Here is an 18,830-nt window from a genome sequence, read left to right as displayed (position 1 = left end):
CTGAGTTTTATTTCAGCTGAGGTTCGGGTATCAAATGTGTCTTTCAGCCGGGCTAGTATTTCTCTGACAGTCCTCTTCTTCCTAGGTGGCCAGGACTTTACCTCCCTTTGGGCTGCCCCGATTAACTGGGCTACCAGGATGCTCACTTTTTGCTCTTCCGTGAGGGGGTATACCTGGAAGAGGCTATCCAGTCTTTCCCTAAAGTCACTTAGGGTATGTGACTCCCCTGAGTACTGGGGTAGCCAGGTTGCCCCCGGGATATAGGGCATGGTGAATGGCATGACCGCAGCAGCGGTTGCGCTGGCAGCCAGTGTGGCGGTGGAGCTCCCCTCGGTGTCTGACATCCTCCTTCCCCTCTAGTGGACCGTGGCCTACCTTGCGATGCTCTTCTTCCGTAGGCCGCGGCTCCGCAGTCGATCGTTGGGGTCGAGGACCTTGCGTCGCGCTCCTGTGACGTCAGCGTCGCTCTTCCTCCCTTCCAGGACCTTACGCAGCGTTAGTGCGTGGGGCGGAGCTTCGGATCTCGCGCGCTTTCGGCGTCCACGCCCCTCTTCTTCCCGTGCGGCGTCCTGATGGCGGGAAGCAGCTGCGGATGGCGGGAAGACGGCGGGAAATGACCCAAGATGGCGTCCGATGGCGGGAAACGGCTCCTTACGGCGGGAAACTTCTCTCAGGTAAGTGCAAAAAGTCTTTTTTCAGGCACGCAATACCCGTTGGTGGCGGGTTGGTTTGAATCCTGTCGACTACGCCAAAGTTGATGCGCCCCCTGGGCCTATGGGGAACCCGGAAGCGGGCCTTTTTAGGATGAATGCTGGGGGTTGTAGTCCTCGTGGCGATGACCCGGTCCGTGCCCAGGGTGGTCAAATCAGAGGCAGGGTTATTGGTATGATGATAGTCCGACTACGCCACCCGTGGATTGCGGTCAGTGGGGACCGCCGCTGCAAGGCAGACCGCTGAGGCTGGTGTTATGTGTGCAGCTAAGAATGGGATGACTCCCCATGGGAGGAGTACAGCCTCAGGGCAGTTAGTGTGGATGATGGGAGTGATGGTGCACGAGCGCAGCAGGAATAACTCAGAGTCCGTGCAGTGCAGTTCAGGGTCTTTACTGGTGTTATAAGGCAGACCCTCCCGGGAGTACTGGTTAGCAGTAGGGGCCTGGTCAGTCTGTGAGCAAGTAGGATCTCCCCTGGCCAGGTGGAGTTGTAGGCCTCCCCGTCTATCTGCACTCTTTCCTGGCTACCTTGCTGTATGCGGGTAGAAGTAGCCCACGTCCCTGAGTATACCGTGTGGTGCTCACCCGTATGACCGGTGACTTGGGGCCTTCTGTTAGCCTCCGCTCCACGACGGCCGTGCTGGTCCCTTGCTTGTGACCGTGCCTCCGGGCTTCTATGGCCAGAGAACCTAGAATCCCCTGCCGGTTGGATTCTGCTGCTGGACCTGGATGTCCCCACAGCTTCGGACTCCGTGTCCGGTATTAGTGTCTCCAGCCAGGGCGAGCTACCTGGCTTCCAGCCCCTGGCACTCACTCCTGCTCCTACAGAGCTCCTGGTTCTTCCTTTCCCTGTGTCTGCTGTCCTCCAGGCCAGACTGCGTCTCTGTCTGGGACTCTCTCCCTAATCCCACCCCAGACCCAGTTTATAAGGGCAGATTCCTCCCCTCCCAGGTCTGGGCGGGCGGTGTTGCATGCTTAGGGCTCCTGACCAGAGAAACCTCCCACCTGCTCTCAGACGTAATATTTCTATTACTGTGGTAACCAGACCCCTGGGGTGCCACATATGGACTTGAGCTTACTATGATTGGGCTAAGCCAACCTATTCACAAAATACAGGCTGTCATAAGCCGCACTTCCACAAGCTGTACACGTCCACAATATTAAATGCCATGCAAGCTACAATATGCTCAGACCATGGTCAAAGTTGTAAATTAACAAACCCTCCAAAATATGGCTGATAAATACTTTATACAATAGGAGGACTCACAATGATGCATGACAGCTATGTCTTTTTACCCGTAAATTTGGATACCCCCTATTTAAAGGGGCTGTCCGGCCTTAGGCTACAAGTCTGCAGTCACTCTGAATGAAGACTTGTGAATCCTCACATCACGCGCATTGAGCACTGTGAGGGTTCTTCGGTGTCGGCAGAGAGCGGGTGGTGATGTGACCGCAAGTATGCAATTTATAAACTTACGGCCACACTCTGACTAGACTGTGTCTGGCCTCGCAGAATACACTCGAGTTGAGCGAGGCTGCACCCATCTAATTGGTTGACCAAATGTATGCAAATCATATACTTGTCCGAGATCCTCGGCGCATAGTTTCTTTTTGACTCCTGGAAAACATATGACTTTTTTCTGGTATATTAACTCTTTTATTGGGGTCTACAAGTTTCTTAAAGAGATTCACACTTTTTTAAACGCCACATATTCTATAACTTTACATTAAAGGGGTTGTCCGTTCTTAGGCTACAAGTTTGCAGTCATGGCACATTGTAAGGATTTTCCGATGCCGAGAGTGGGCGGTCATGTGACTGCAAGTATGTGATTTGCATACTTCTGGCCACATTCCAACTAGACGTGTCAATACCCTTGCATTGACTAAAGCCGTGCACGTCTAGTCGGCATATGACCGCATTTATGTAAACTGCTATTACCGGCAGCGGAGAATCCTTACTGCATGTGGTGTGCGCAATGTGAGGATTCACAAGTCTGCAATCACATAGAGTGACTGCAGACTTGTAGCCTACAGCTAGACAACCCCTTTAAACCAGGTGGTGGATTCTAGAACATGTTATAAACCCTTTTGCAATTTTTTTTATTTTTTTACTAATTTATAAATTGAGAGTTTTAATCTTCAGGCATAAAAAAATGGAATCATAACTGCATCCACATCAAATCCATCTGCCACAAATGCATCCCCATCAAATAGGGAGTATCTGCTTACTAGCTGTGCAAGCACTATACACACAACACACAGTGAATGGGATATTTTTAAAGCAAGCAACGACGCTATTTATGAAGATGTACAATTGATACAGTACAATGGTACATCAGTGGTTTTGTTTCGGGTCTTAACATTATTAGTTATTGTGAGAACTGTGGATGCAGGGAAATGAAATAACACCATTTAAAAAAAAAAAAAGAAGTATATTTCTTTGTTAATCTTTTCTATACGATTTGATTCGGCTGCTTCTCGCTTCTTCTTATCTCTTGATTTCCATTTTATCACCTAATAAGCCTCTCCAGAATCTGAAATTAAAGATCTGGGATTGCATAGCCGATGTCTTCTGAGAGGATATGGAAGAGTATGTACAAGTGATAATAAATCAGATGGACCCAGCGCACCGGCTCTGTTTGATTTAGTGCTGTGATTCCATCACATAATGACTGCACATGTCTTAGTTTTCGCAGTATTTTGTGCACCATATAAAATCCCTCTTGCTCTTTACTATAATATGACATATTGAGGTGCACATGTCAAGCTTAAGAAATTGAAAAGTGAAGCAGGAAGGCATTGCTAGGCTGTGTCAATAAATTAAGATGTTTGCTCCAATTTGCTTTTTATTCTTTGTATGGGGAAAAGGTTGGAGAGCAGCTGTGTGATAGGAGGTGAAGACGATAGCAGAAGGGAGAATAGGGAACGGAGCGCACTGTAATAGCCTGTCATCACATGGGGCAACAGGCAGGGTAATTGGTTTTAAAAATGTAAAAGAATATGATGATATGGGAAACGGCTGTGCAGGAATAAGAGAGGGGTTAAGGCACTGTTAAATGGAGGCAATGTTGTACGCACAAAAAAGGAATATATGAGCAAACACATCATTTTGCAGCAAAAAAATGTGTTATTCTTTGTTTTAATATTCTTTAATAAAGGCTCATGTAGAAGACACTGAAAGAAGTTAAATTAGCACCTCCAAAAAAGTTTGTCCATAGCAGAAGGAAATCTGAAAGCCCATTGTCATCTCCAGTATGTTTAGTGCTTGGGTGTTTCATGGAGTGATAGAAAGTCATGAACGTTCAATGGAAATCAGAACTTGGAATAATAACTTCCACAATTGGATGTGTTAAAAAATATTCCTGTGTTGAGATAATCTTATAAATGTGCCCCTGCTATGTACTGTTATTTTGTTGTGTCCGACATGCAGATCTGCTCCAGTTCATGGTCAGCACATACCACAGCTCCTAGCCAGTGACTTATTATAAGTGAGTATAAAGACAAAACAGAGGGGGTAAACAGCTGCTGCTTTCGGAGTGAACACATTTGCCTGATTGTTTTATCACAGGAGTGACTGTCTCCAACCCCCTGAGCTCATCATAAATCAAGTCAGTCACATAAGAGATCCAGCAGCAGCTAAGCTTTTATGTCACTGACATGATTTATGATGAGCTCACAGGACTGATGATGCCGCAGAAATGCTCACTCCTGTGATAAAACAGCCAGGAAAATGTGTTACCTCAGAAAACAACAGCTAAGACCCCCTGCTGTTTCATCTGTATACTGACTTATCATAAGTGACTTATGCTAGCTCCCTTGGCCAGGAGCTGTGGTGTGTGCCGATGATGAAATGGAGCAGCTCTGCCCATTACACGATACATAGCAGGGGCACATTTATAAGATTATCTTGGCACAGAAACATTTTTTTAAACGGTATCCAATTGTGGAATGTATACTTATTCAATTACTCCAAGATCTATTAATTAAAATGTACTTTAATTTTATTAAGGAAGTTGTCCCATGAAGAATCTCCACTCATGTAATTTTTACATATCTAGAAAGCACCAGTCATTGGCCAGTTTATAACATTGCATTGTAGTGGCTGCGCTAGGCAAATAGTGTAGAGCACTGTAGGTTTCAGCTTTCAGCAGAATCATCAGCACTCAGATCTTGTGGGAGAATGAACTGTTTTTCTACAGTAAGCATTTTTATCATCAATATATGAAGGATAACAAGAGAGAACTGACATAAGCAAACCAGAGAGGTCATACAATGCAGCAAAGAGAGGAACTACACACATATCAGCAAGCTGTAAGGCTATGTTCACATGTTCTTGTTTTGGCTGCAGAAAAAAAGCAGCAAAAAAAATCTCTTGGCAGTAAAAAAGTTGCAGCCAAAACACAGGTTTTGCTACCTTTTTGCCGCTTTTCTCAGGATACCAAGGTTCAGCTTTGATAATTGCAAGGCTGAACAATACAAGGTATTAGGCCACCATTGCAAGATGTATGTGAAACCATAAAACATTTTTTGAAAAAAGGGGAATTTGATCAAATTATTTAGGGGAAAAAGTTTTTCATGTCTGAAAAAATAGTTACTTTTCTGAACAAAAAAAAGCTGGATTCACGTATAAAGTGCAGCAGTGAACTAAGGTGATATGAGTTCATGAAAAAATACACAATTGCAAATGTACAAAACGGTAGGGGGAAGTTGAATTGGCATTGCTTACTTAACACATTGGTAGGGCATTGAGTTCGTAGGGCATTGTTTACTTAATACATTGGTAGGGCATTGTTTACTTAATACATTGGTAGGGCATTGTTTACTTAATACATTGGTAGGGCATTGTTTACTTAATACATTGGTAGGGCATTGTTTACTTAATACATTGGTAGGGCATTGTTTACTTTCACATATATCACTAATTTAATTAAACTGTACTAATACTAAAAGCCATGTTTCAAAAACAAAGCAGTTCTCCAATTCATTTAAGAAAAAAAAACAAGTTTGTGCATGAGATTTCTGAAATCTCATAGCATTTGCTGGTGCAGCTTTTAATTTGCATAAAAAAGCAGCAAAAAAAAAAACGCAGTAAAAACGCAACATGTGAAAATAGCCTAACAGCACAAGCGCCATCTGCTGTCTGCTCCACACAAATAACTTCCTGCTACCATGATTTAGCTCAGATCACTGTAAAGATTTATTAAGAAATGACAGAATATTGGGCATAATTGAGATTAAAAAAAACACGAAATGGTGTTCAAGGGTGGACAGTTACTGTCTAATTCAACTAGAGAATATGTGACCGTAAAAGAAAACCCTTATTTTACTAATTGCATATACTGCTTTTCTTTCTATTCTTTATTCCCAGCATGGAGGAGTGTGAGGCGCTGTGCACCAGATTGGCCATCATGGTGAGAGGAACATTTCAATGCATTGGCTCTTTGCAGCACATAAAGAGCAGGTCAGTGTCTTTTATGCTTCTTTTCCATTTTTCTGCATATTTAGATTAGGTTTATATGGCACTTGAAAATGTAGCAATACTGACATAAACATTTATTGTATATTGTACATATAGAAATATAATATGGATTACCGCTACCAGTCTACTTCATTACACTAATGAGGATATTTGGCACATTCATTAAATACTCCTTTAATGCAACAACAGAGAAAAAGTATGCAGCGGCACTGTTTAGTCCTTGGGGAATTTGTCACTTATGCTATTAAATAGCATCGTAGAGCACTAAACTCTAAAAATAAAAAAACAGTATATGTAAATATCCAAAACAAGGGGTCAAGAGAGTACTCATCAGCACTATAAAAGCTCCATCTTTATTAAAACAAGAAGCGCTAGCAGAGGAAGAAGCAGGAGCTACAAGACTACGGCCGTTTCGCATTACATATGCTTCTGCTGGCCTCCAAGAGGCTCTAAAAGACCAGTGGAAATGTCATATGTAATGTCAGACGATCATAGCCTCGTGGCTCCTGCTCCCTCTACTGCAAGTGGTATCACTTATTGTTTTAATGAAGATTAAATTCAAATGAAGGGCCCAATTTATTAAGACCGACATTGCTGAGAGGTTGTGTGCTGGAGCCAGATCCTCTTCATGAATCTGAAGCATCTGACCTGCCCAGAAATTTTACTCTCATCAGGTACTAGAGTGAGATTTCTGGTATAAGAAACCCCACAGCTCCTCATGATTTAGACAAGCAGTGGCATGATGCCCCCCGTCGTATCACCTCCACCCATTTTGGCAGAGCTGAGAGAAACTGGAGTGAAAATGGCAAAATTCTCAAAATTTTGGCTCGTAAATTTTGCGACTTTTTAAAGCTTTGATGCATTGAGGCCAAGGTTTGTCTAGCGATGGTTAGTGCCCTCTTGACTTCTTATTTTGGATAGTAAATACTCTCTTTTTGGTCATTGCTTTTTGATCTGATGCTTAGCAGAACAGATTTTGATCATACAATTAATATAGACCATGCATATTTAAATTTAACCCTTTTAAATCTTTGTCATGTAAAATATTGCACATGGTTTAGTCATAAAGCACCATTTTGCCAACAGCAAATGGGTGCACCATTTCATAATAACAAAAAAGGGTTTTTCTATACATGATCCCAAAAATCATACATAAACTTAAAGGAAACCTGCCATGTCAAAAAATGCTATTAACCTGCAGATATGGGATTAATCTGCAGGTTAATGGTGTTCTTAAGCTGTCTAGCATCTGCGCTAAATGCCCGGGTGCCAAGAGGAAACAAATTTTATTCCTCTCAGCAGCTTCCGGCTTTCAGTCATAGGGGCGCGGCCTCAGTCATAGGTCAGTAAATAGTGAGTGGCAGCTGTAACCGCGCCATCGGCACTGACTGACAACCAGCTAAGCAGTGCATCAGTACAAATCCGGCTGTCAGTCAGTGCCAGGCACACTGTTTCAGCCACCGTTCACTATGTACTGAGCAGTGGCTGAAGTTACGCCTCTATGACTGAAAGCCGGAGGCTGCCAGGAGGAATAAAGTTAATTTCCTCCCGGTAGCCAGGTTTTCAGTATGGCGGCAACACGGCTTTAGAACAGCATTAACCTTCAGATTAACCCCATATCTGCAGGTTAATAGCGTTTTGGGACATAACAGGTTCCCTTTAATTATTTGACAACTAAAATATTTGTATCTACTGTGAGCAATTAGGTTCTGCTAACTTTTCAGTGCCATGCAGATATACTGCTCACTTGTTATGCTAGTGAGAAGTCTTTATAATCCAGGTAACAAAGCTAACCACAATTCACTGCAAGGCTTTATAGTGGTCGCAGGAGCGAAAATTATTATTTCATGATGAAGTGCAGAATGTTACAGTATTTCACTCACAAGGATATCCAGGGAATTCTTCATCCTTTTACTATTAAACTTTTCTCACTAAATTATACATCTGTGAAGGTCTGAAATTGAAAACAGAAAAAAATACAAGATTTTGATATGATTAGTTGATCAGTGAGTTTCATTTTAGGATTTCAGGAAAAGTTTGTCTATTATTTGGGCTGGAATCACACACCTTGTTTTTGGTGCAATTTTTTTATGTAACAGGAGTGGATATAAAAAAGGGACTATGGTGCTGTTCAGATAAAGTTTTTACTCCCAACGTACAAGCAAAAGGTGTCCATAGAGCTCTATTGCCAGATTGAGGCCAAAAAATGTTCTTTCATACCTCTGTCTGTATGGCCGGTAAACATCACTTCATTACCAAACAATGGTATGAAATAGGCTAGTAGACCACACTATTCCATATCACGTTCCAGTAAGAAAAAGCTGTGGGTTAGAAATAGGGGATGAGGTAAGGTTGGGGTCCACACCAGCAGCCATTAGAGGGGTAATGGAGGAAATCTGCTGCTGCCAGGGGCTCTGGGGCACCTTCATCACCAATGTACATGGGTGATCAGGCTTTGGTAGATGCTCCCCTGTATCAAGACGGGGAAGAGGACTGTTTGCCAATATGCCAGTTTGTCACTGTATGCCTTCCATCAGAGGTATACATTTGGAGTCCTGCCAACATATACCTTCAATAGAAGCCACTAAATATTGGATGAGAAAAGAAACTAATATTGCTCCTCGTTTTGTATTTGTTCCTGTGAGATGGCTCAACGAATGCGGTTTCTCAAACCTGTTTAATAGCATGGCCCCATCATATTTGCTATTGAAGGAATTTTCTACAATAAGAATATTGATAGCTTCATTATAATAGGTTATCAATATCAGATCCTTACTCTCGTCACTCCTACTGAAAAGCTGTTTAAAGGGTTTGTGGTGCTCGTGGGTGCTGCGGCCTCTTCTCAGCTCACTTGCACTTTGATTCCAGAAAGCCCCTTTGAATTCACTAATGCACTAGCCACAAACCACAAAGTCAAGGTTTCTAAATAGTGGTGAATGCATTAGTAAAATGTCTTAATGCAGAAAAGCTTTAACCTGCAATTAAAAATTTCCATCCAGGGGGCAATCACAATGTTTGATGTTTTTGTGTGACGTACTGTAAATCTTATGTGAGCTCTTGACATTTTCAGTTGTGGCTTTGATGCCTCGACATTCAGTTCTCACTATAGGACTGGATTAGTTTACAAGCTCCATAAAGGTCCAGACCTCTATAGTAATGTGTACTCTTCAATATAGTAAAATGTGATGATCTTCTGCTTTACTTTTAGGTTTGGAAGTGGGTTCACGGTGAAGATGCATCTGAAGGACATCTCCGTCAGCATCAAGACAATTACGAGCTTTATGCACTCACAATTTCCCAACACGTATTTAAAGGTACAATTTAAGCAAACTGTTCACTGTAAAAATCACCCCCTTATCTAAACCAGATTTTCTTTAACAGATTTTAAGTTTCACCATACATTTTACATAATTTCTATATTCATTAAGAAGATCACCCCTCCAGAAGACCACATTTTCTGCTGCAATCTTGGGAGGTCGTCTGAAAGTGGTTTAACTGAGTAGATGCATTAAGCGCAAAGTGATGTCACAGCACAGAAATAATTCCTAAAATGCCATCATTGTAGAGAAATCATATACAGAAGTAACACACAGCATAACCGAAATAGAAATCATGTACAGAAGTGATGCCGCAGTCCTGGCATAATGTCATTTCTTTGGTCTTCCAGTGAGGTGTACATTTTGTCACACTTACCTATGATATCCAACATTTATCTTACCTAAGTGGAGGCAGACCTATAACTTGATGGTTTACGTACCAGCTGTTTGCCCATATACCCTATGAAGGCATATTTATATCATGGAGAGGGTTCCCAGTGAGTCCTCATTTGTCCATTTAAAGCACAACCCCTGAAACAAATGGTGGATGTGATTTGATAAAAAGTATGCAAAAATTATTTAAAAATTTTTCATGATGTAGGAGACGTCATCGAAGTGCAGCCGCCATTTGTGAGCCACTCTGCATGGTCCAGTGACCAGCTTACTGTTGATGGTATGTGGGCACACACAAAGGGGTCGATTCATCCAGATTGGCGTAGCAAATACCACTTAATGAACTTGGCTCTTCTTCTGAGCAGTGTGCACCTTGCCATAAGTGCTACTCCAGCCAGGGGCCAGTGTAGCATTTTTGGCGTGCAAAATGCCGGCTGTTTTAATGAATGTAACAGCTATGGCCATGCCCGGTCCTGCCTCAACGCCTTCCCAGCTCTGCCTATTTCGGCAAATCTTATTCAAACTGTTGTGAAAACGCCAAAAATTGCAACATTTTTACTCAACTCTCCATTGCACAAAAATGTTGTGACTATTCAAAGCTTTTATGCCAGTTTTCTGGCGGAAAAGGTTTGATGAATCGGCCCTATGGTGTTTCATAGCTGTTCTTAGTCATTATGGCTACTTATCTAAATACAGCTGCCTGTATGCAAATTAAATCCATAAATTAAACATTTAAAAGGAGACATTTACCTGGAGCCAGCAGAGTTTAACCATTCGGAGAAGGACATTAATTAAGCAAGTTTTTTGTTTTCTGACAATTTTTTAGCAATTCCAGAAAATAATCATCTTGGAATTTAGGATGGAGCTTTACTTAATTATTTTCTCCATTCTATATAATTGCATCATGCATTAAACGCTTGCAAAGTAGGCTAACATGTGCAATCCTTAATTCCGACCCTAGATTGTTGATATGTCCCCTTAACTGTTTAGTTACAACCATCCTGGCTCTCGTCTGACAGAGGATAACGGGAGATATAGGTCCATAATAGCCAGATACGGCTGTGATGTTGGGCTGTTGAGAGCTGTTCCCTTAGCTAGATCTCATAATGATGCTCTCCGAGCAGTTGCTGCCAAAACAAATATCCTACTTTGCTTTCGCCTAGAGCCTTGTCTGTGCAGCAAAAGAGCAAAGTGAAAAAACCTCTGCTGTGATACGTCTTAATAATTCTGTGTCGGCTTTCTAGTATCAAATAAAACAAAGCCGATCGTTTAATTAATCGCCCCTGATGGGGTTTTATTTGTGTTATATACCGATTACCATTCAGGAGAAATCTTGAATAATGGACCCCATACAGTTAAATTATTCTTTATAGAAATAAAGTAGAAAACAATTATTCTTTTGAAACTTTATTCTTCATAATAATTGAATTTTTTTTTGCTTTTACTGGCGGGTCGGTCTCGTTCTTTAAGAGTTAAAACAAGTAAAGGAAAATATATTTCAATGTACTGAATGTAAAAATGAGAAAGTATAGGCTTGGTGATTTCTGGCAATGTGAATGGATTATTCGGAATAAAAGATTATTGTTTGCTTTAAGCACACAGATTCTCTGCTCTGTAAATAACATGTTTGTGTAGAGGATGTTCTATTATGTGTAAAGCACTGGACTGTGAGCGCAGAGTATATGTGAGTTGGAGCTGAAACACAGAGAGAAATTACATTTATCTGGAATGGCCCCTCCAGCTGCAACTAATACACTTTTTTTCTCAATAGGCCATGTTAAAACAAGAATAAAGCCCATTTCTTATCCACCCAAAAACACAGCATATTTGCAGTAGGAACTTTTAGGGTTTTCTGGCTGTCAGGAGTTTTGAAAAAAAAGTATAGGGTTCAGCCTATCTCTCCTTTCAGCCTTGGAGATTCCTTACACACATACAATTTATGGTAGAAATTATTAGAACATATCTCGTAATTATCTCTTAATCATTGAATTCGGGTTTTTAATTCAGTCTCATGTGTAAAAATCAAAACCTAATCATGCAGTCAGTTTTTACTAACGTGTAAAAGAATAGTTTGATCTAAAGAGCTTGCTGAATTTGAGTGTAGCTACATGTAAGCCTTACATCACCAAGCACAAAGCCAAGCATCGGATGGAGTGGTGTAAAGCCGCCACTCCTGATTTTGGAGCAGTGGAAAAGTGTTCTGTGGAGTGATGGATCACATTTTTTCATCTGGCAGTATGATAGATGAGTCTTGGTTTGGCAAATGCCAGAAGAACATCACCTGCCTCACTGCATTGTGCCACTTGTAAAGTTTAGTGGAGGAAGGATAATGCTATGGGACTGTTTTTTAGGGGTCAGCCTAAGCCCCTTAGTTCCAGTGAAGGAAACTCTTAATGCAAGAGCATAAAAGACATTTTGGAAATTTTATGATTCCAACTTTGTGGGAACAGTTTGGGGAAACTGTTCCCCATGGCTGTGCCCGAGTGCACAAAGCAAGGTCCATAAAGAATGGATGGAAGAGTTTGGTGTGGAAGCACATGACTGGCTTCACAGAGCCCTGACCTCAACCCCAGAAATTCCCACAAACATAATGTAAAATCTTGTAAAAGCCTTCCCATAAGAGTGGAAGCTGTTTTGGCAGCTAAAAGGAGACCCATCTTATATTAAAGGGGTTGTCCACTACTAGGACAACCCCTTCTTAAACTAAATGTTCAGCCCTGATAAAATAAAAAAACTATACTCAACTCCCGTGCTGGCACCGGTTCGGCGGTGTCGGCACTTGCGGTACCGGGGCTGTGATGCGGTGGAATGACACATGATGCCCAGTGCCCAATCAGCACTGGCGTCACTGTCTCCGACTTTGTCAATCGGAATATGAGGAAGAATCAAGGGCAGCCGCTGATCCTGGACTTCCTCTCCATGTTCAGTTTGTCCGAAGGCGGGGACAGTGACGCCATCGCTGATTGGGCGCCGGGCATCATGTGTCACTCCACCGCATCAGAGCTCCGGGACTATTGTCCATATCCTTTTCCTCCATATATGTCTAAACAAGTTGTATGGGATTAGAAAAACATGGCCGTTTCCTCCAGAAACACCACCACTGTAGGCCATGGGCTGCTTCTGGTATTGCAGCTCAGGTGCATTGCAGCAATAATGTTTCTATATTCCCTATACGGAAATAAACATATACCCAATTTACATATTTGCTAGCTGAAAGACTAATATTCTTTAGTATTCGCATTTTTAAAATGTTATTTCTCTGTGCAAAAAAATTCCTATAAGGAGTGGAGTGCCCTCTGTTATATCAAACCTAGGAAAAACACAATCCAGAGCCTATGTTGAAAGTCATTGTCAATTACAACAAGTTCTAATGCCGTGTCCATCTCCTAACACTGGCACAAGTACATTGAACACTCATGGTAATCCAACATCTTTTACAGGAACAACATTTCACTATGGCGGAGTACCATGTTCCGGTATCTGCGGGAGGAGTCGCCAGTATATTTGACCTGCTGGAATCTAACAAGAAAGACTTGAACATCATTCACTTTTCAGTCAGTCAGACGACACTTGATGAGGTACTTAAAGGATTTCTACTTCTTGACACAATTCTTTGCAAAGTGCAATTGGTCTTAATTGTGTAATCTTTGTAGTGTGACTGCATGAATACAGTATAATACCCTACTTATACACTAGGTAGGTGGGAGGTAGTTTCTTCAACTTTTGGTCAACTTGGTTAAAAAAATATTTCTATTGAAAATGTAAGGATCCACTCAGATGACTGTGTTTGACTTTCTAAAATGTAGCAACAATGTAAACTGAGCCACAAATACCATTCTGACAGTAAACCTTACCTAAGACATTGAAGGGAATCTGTCACCGGGTTTTTGCTATGTAATCTGAGAGCATAATAATGAGGTGGAAGAGAACCTGATTACAGAGATGTGTCAATTATTGGGCTGTGTTTTGCTTTTGCAATACAAGTGATTTATCAGCAGGAGATTATCACTACAGGACAACTGACCTGGTGCCTCCTAGTCCAACCACACCCCCAGCACTGATTAGCAGCTCTCTGTCACTATACATTGTACGCAGAAAGCTGTGGTATGGGTGGGTTATACACAGATCAACAACTGAGCTCTGCTAGATCTGCAGCAGAGAATACTGTGACTATATCATAACTACTGCATCCAGTAAACTAAGTGATACATCGCTGGAATCAAGGTCTCTGTCCCTACCTCAGATAACATAGCAAGAACCTGCTGACAGATTCCCTTTAATCATAAACTTCACAAAAGTATACCTGGGAGTAAATGGTCTTTTTTTCTATCCTTGCTCTACAACCAAATATTCCAGGAGGTGACATGAGCAGTACTGTCTGCCCTCGGACAAACTCCCTATTACTGACTGCTTGTAAATGATAACCTGCATAGTTGGGTCCAAAATTGTCTGCAGTATCCTTCGGTAACTAGGAGTTTTTCATTTTTCTAACCCCCTGACTTGATTAAGTTAAAATTTGGGGAGGTAGGTGCCTGTAGAGTAGTTTATGTCACCTGTAGATATGGTCTGCTCTATGCTGAAGGATAAATGAGGATTTATTTAGCAGTGGATTTACAGTATCTTAAAACCCGGAAACCTAAAAGCCAAAACATTCCCATCTGCAAAAGTATCTATTCTAGGGTATATAAGGGATATACTATTTATATTATTCTGCAGTAAATTAGTTTATCTACTTTGCATTTATTGTATAGCATAATCTACACACATCAGCGTTTTTTTTTCATCTTAGATAAACCTGTATTTAAAAAGAAATGTGAAAATTTAGCAAATTTTCACATTGGTCAATAAGGCTTCAGGACTTAACACACCACTCCAGAATTTTTTTTCCGTGCTGGAGTGGTGCTTTACATATAAGCCCCCTACCCCCGGTCATATACTCACCCTCTGACATCTTCACCGTTTTTCGTTGCCGCTCCCGTCCCGCGGCGCCATCTTGTGACAGTAGCTTCTGACTGGCGGGAAGTCAGAAGCTACATACCATGCTCTCAATACAAGTCTATGAGAGCCAGAACAAGGCCAGGACGAGGATCTCATAGACTTGTATTGAAAAGCGACCTCTGCGCACCTCCATGAAACACTGGAGCTGTGCACAGGTCACTTTTCGCCAGAAAAGGTCAGGAGCGGCGGCTAAAACAGATGAAAACCTGAAAGGTGAGTATCAGAAAGGGGGCAGGGGACTTACATTTAAAGCACCACTCCAGCAGTGCAATAGAAAACCACTGGAGTGGTGCTTTAAGTTATTTTTAGCAGCCACGTGGACATAGGATGCAATGCACTGACTCTCAAGACTCATCCTGGTCATGCTCTGATCTGGGAAAAGGTCAATGTGAAGATGGGGAGAGGCTGAGCTATGGCCATCACATATGGTGAATAGCGGATCCTTTGTGTCACGCAAGGTGTGGGAAAAACTTAGTGCAACACAAAGAGAAGAGGGAAAGGGAGCCCAGACTCTAGGGAAAGGAGGGGGGAGTGGAGACCTCCTAGGTTGATCTAGCGTCACCCTGTCTCCCCTAATGTCTCTGTATTGGCTCTTAATCAATCGCCGCACGCGTGCCTCACCCTGTCTTTACCTGCGGTTAGGCTCAGGCTAAGGAAGGGAGGAGATCAGCACTAGTCGATATCCACTAAACACTATAGACAACAAGGAAGGACAAACAGGGGGAAATAGCTTAGCTTTAGATGACTCCAGACAAATGCGCAGACGTCCTCAAGCTACAGAGAAGACAGGGTACTGCTCTTGCTAAAGCCTTCACAAGTAGTAATGAATATCACCGGCACCTCCCTCTAGAACACACCAGGTATTTATACACCCAGGTCAGGGAGTTAATTAGCCGCTGGGTCCTAGAGACAGCCTCTAAGAAGATGTCTGTAATGCCAAACGTAGAGCTCTCCTGCAACCAACTGCAGGGCGACTATCTGTCACCTCTGACACACCCGTGACACTTTGTTATTTACTGTATATATAAGTGATCTGTCACGGTAATGATGAGATTGCTGAAAAGTCTTCTGTATAGAACAGGGAGTGTGAGTGTAGTATTAGGGTTTAGTGGTGAGAAAATGACAAGTTTTTTGAATTTTAATTTAGAATATAAATAGTAATATGCAAATATATAAAAAGGTGGAATTTTGAAAAAAAAAAATAACGTAATGGCTGTATTGTTGATTTGTTGCTGGTTTTGTTCTCCAGGTTTTCATCAACTTTGCCCAATCTGAAGCAAGTCCCGATAACTCCAGGCAAAGCGGTCATGAGGCTCCACAGCAGGTGGTGGTTGCGTAGAGGACTCATCTTGGCTTGAATGTTTGTCCAATCCCAAGCACTTTTAACGGCTTGGTCACTTCGTAAAACTGATAAGACGTGACTGACCATATATCACATCATCGATATTCAACAAGCAGAAATTAAAAAAAAGTGATATTTGTACTTCTTGCACTTTGAGACCTCATACTTATAAAGTAGGCGTAACAGGTCTGAGACGCTTTTAATGAGTAACGGCTTCTATGATAGTGCCATATGCAAAAGACACCCCAACATATTCAACACTACCAGCAGGGTCTATCTTATCGTTGCATTGACAGGACCCTGAAGATGAGGAATCTACACATTTATCATGAATTTCGAATTTTCTTTGACCAAAAGAAAAATATCAAAATTCTGAAGACCTTTCTGCAAAAGAAGTTTACAGATGTTTACATTTTAGAAATCTTTATAATATTAATACAGGAAATAAAGACACTTTGCCATGGGTTAGCTACCTCTAAGCCTATTATGTTCAAGCAAAACCAGTTACAATTAGACCTTCTACGTGAACCTCGTCCCGATAGATGATCTCACAAAGTAACGAAAACCCCTAATTGTTTAATATGTATGAGTAATTGTCTTATTTAGTCTGTATTGACAGAACAAATATTGTGATCCCAAAAAATGGTGGCCAAAGGTTGGCACAGATGCCCTTGCTCCATCCCAACATGACAACCCAGGAACCTATCGCCAAGAGCCATGGCAAGCAAGACGAATGAAAACTATTGACATCCTTTAATTTCAGTGAATGGTTCTGGCAGTGATATCAACCAGTCAATGTCTGTAGGACAAGTTTAATTACTACTAATGAAGGCTGTAGCACTAATAATGCTCAAAAGCCCCATTAAATATGTAAAATATTGCCAGATGCATGGCTAGGCTTTCCTTCACCTGGGGCAGAGCGACTTGTTATCTCCTCTTTGTACCCAGCACCATGGACATGTGGCTCCCTTCTCCGGCTGCACCCATAAATATTGTTATGTTGGCAAAAATTGTATGATGTTTTACTGTTACTCTACTGACCTTGTGTAATGCATTGTATTATGTATGGGGTTCCTTTATTGCTGGTCTGTGTATTTCAATACAATGATCTTAATGGTCTACATAAAAAGACTGAGCGCATCTACTTAACACTTTTCCACTTTTCTGGATGCTAACACGGTACTGTATATTCATGTTAAACTACCTAGATTTTAATTAATTCAATGAAAAAAAAAATACAATTATTGCACTTACATCCAAAGAAAAATGTACATTATCGTTAGTTCATTTGTGAGGTGGAGTCGAAAGGCAGACTCTTCCATATTCTCTTTAACAAAAGCTGCCCTACATAACCATTTGATTTCATGTTTTTGTTTTTTAGTATATATGGGCATTTTTAAGCATCCAATGAATGGAAATCAAACCATGTATGTGTGCTCCAATTTTTTTTAAAATGATAAATGCACTTACAGAAGGAATCCTAATTGCGAGCAGCAACAAAAGTTTTCCACCAGATGTGGATATTTGCCTATTTATGTTAACAGTGCCATTGTCACTGATCTGATGCCTACAAGAGTGATTGTTAAAAGAAAGAGTTTACAATAAATTTTAATGTTTCTTTATTCACTGTAGTTTTGATCAATTTATGGATTATCTTGTTTTAACCTCATGGCCAGGATCACACAGGGCAGGTGTAGTTTTAGATGACATGGGGGAGATGTACTAATCTTGGGTAACATAACTGCCATTACATCAAAGTTTTCTATATATGACATGCGCTGTACAGTGCTGCTGATCAGTAGAGGGTCCGAGCTCAATTTTAGACAGAATTTTGGGGCATATTCATTAGTAATTCTGCCCCCTTGTTTTTAACTAAATGAGTGGATCTTACAGAAAGGGAAAGCCTACTACTTCTCCTTTCCACATACACATTTTCTTTCGGCTAAGTAATGAGCATAAAACAGTAATTTGTTCACCTAACTAAAGGGGATTCCAGGATTTTATTGTTTTTACAATATAAATAATACACCAATACACTGATAAAAATTATGTCCTGGGTCTCTGCTGGAGAAATGAAATGTCCAGGTCCCGTTATATAAATGTGGCTTATCCTTATTCCTTCCTTCTTAAAGGGAATCTGTCTGCATGTTTTTGCTTCCTCATCCGAGAGCAGCCTTATGTAGGCAAAGAGATCCTAAATCCAATGATGTATCACTTACATAACTCGGTGCCGCCATTTTGACACAATCAGAGTTTTTAGATTTAGAATGAAGCAGAGCTGAGAAAGCTAACCCCACCCACACCAGGATCTGTATATACAAAGTCCATAGACAGTGAGCTATTCATCACAGGGAGAGCGTGTCAAACCAAGACTCACAGTGACCAGCTAGTGACAGCAATGATAGGATACTGGTGCTAAAACAATCATTGTAAGCAAGCAAAAAGCACTGAGCTTGATAAGAGAGGCATCACTGAAATCTGTATTTTAACCCCTACCTCATGCAGTCTTTGGATTACATGGCAAAAACCTGTTGACAGATTCCCTTTATTTGGAGTCTGTCATCATTTTCTGAAGACGGCATAAAGTAT

At 41.4% G+C, this 18,830-nt stretch overlaps 1 protein-coding gene across 1 annotated transcript in view; it reads left to right on the top strand.

Moving 5' to 3' along the window:
• The window catches only part of ABCA12 (ATP binding cassette subfamily A member 12), a 313,653-nt gene extending 295,808 nt beyond the window's left edge, over positions 1-17,845 (top strand). Inside the window, exons 54-57 of the mRNA XM_073646632.1 lie at positions 6,081-6,173; positions 9,400-9,505; positions 13,342-13,479; positions 16,149-17,845. Of these exons, the coding sequence (XP_073502733.1) occupies positions 6,081-6,173; positions 9,400-9,505; positions 13,342-13,479; positions 16,149-16,238 (427 nt within the window). The 3' untranslated portion in view covers positions 16,239-17,845. The remainder of the gene's footprint in view (positions 1-6,080; positions 6,174-9,399; positions 9,506-13,341; positions 13,480-16,148) is intronic.
• The last annotated feature ends 985 nt before the right edge of the window (positions 17,846-18,830 follow it).

The sequence above is a fragment of the Phyllobates terribilis genome, unplaced genomic scaffold (assembly GCF_046119375.1).
Source record: "Phyllobates terribilis strain yellow unplaced genomic scaffold, ASM4611937v1 Scaffold_9__5_contigs__length_417890890, whole genome shotgun sequence".
In the NCBI taxonomy this organism is placed as follows: Eukaryota; Metazoa; Chordata; class Amphibia; order Anura; family Dendrobatidae; genus Phyllobates; species Phyllobates terribilis.
This window is presented reverse-complemented; position numbering and strand designations above follow the sequence as displayed.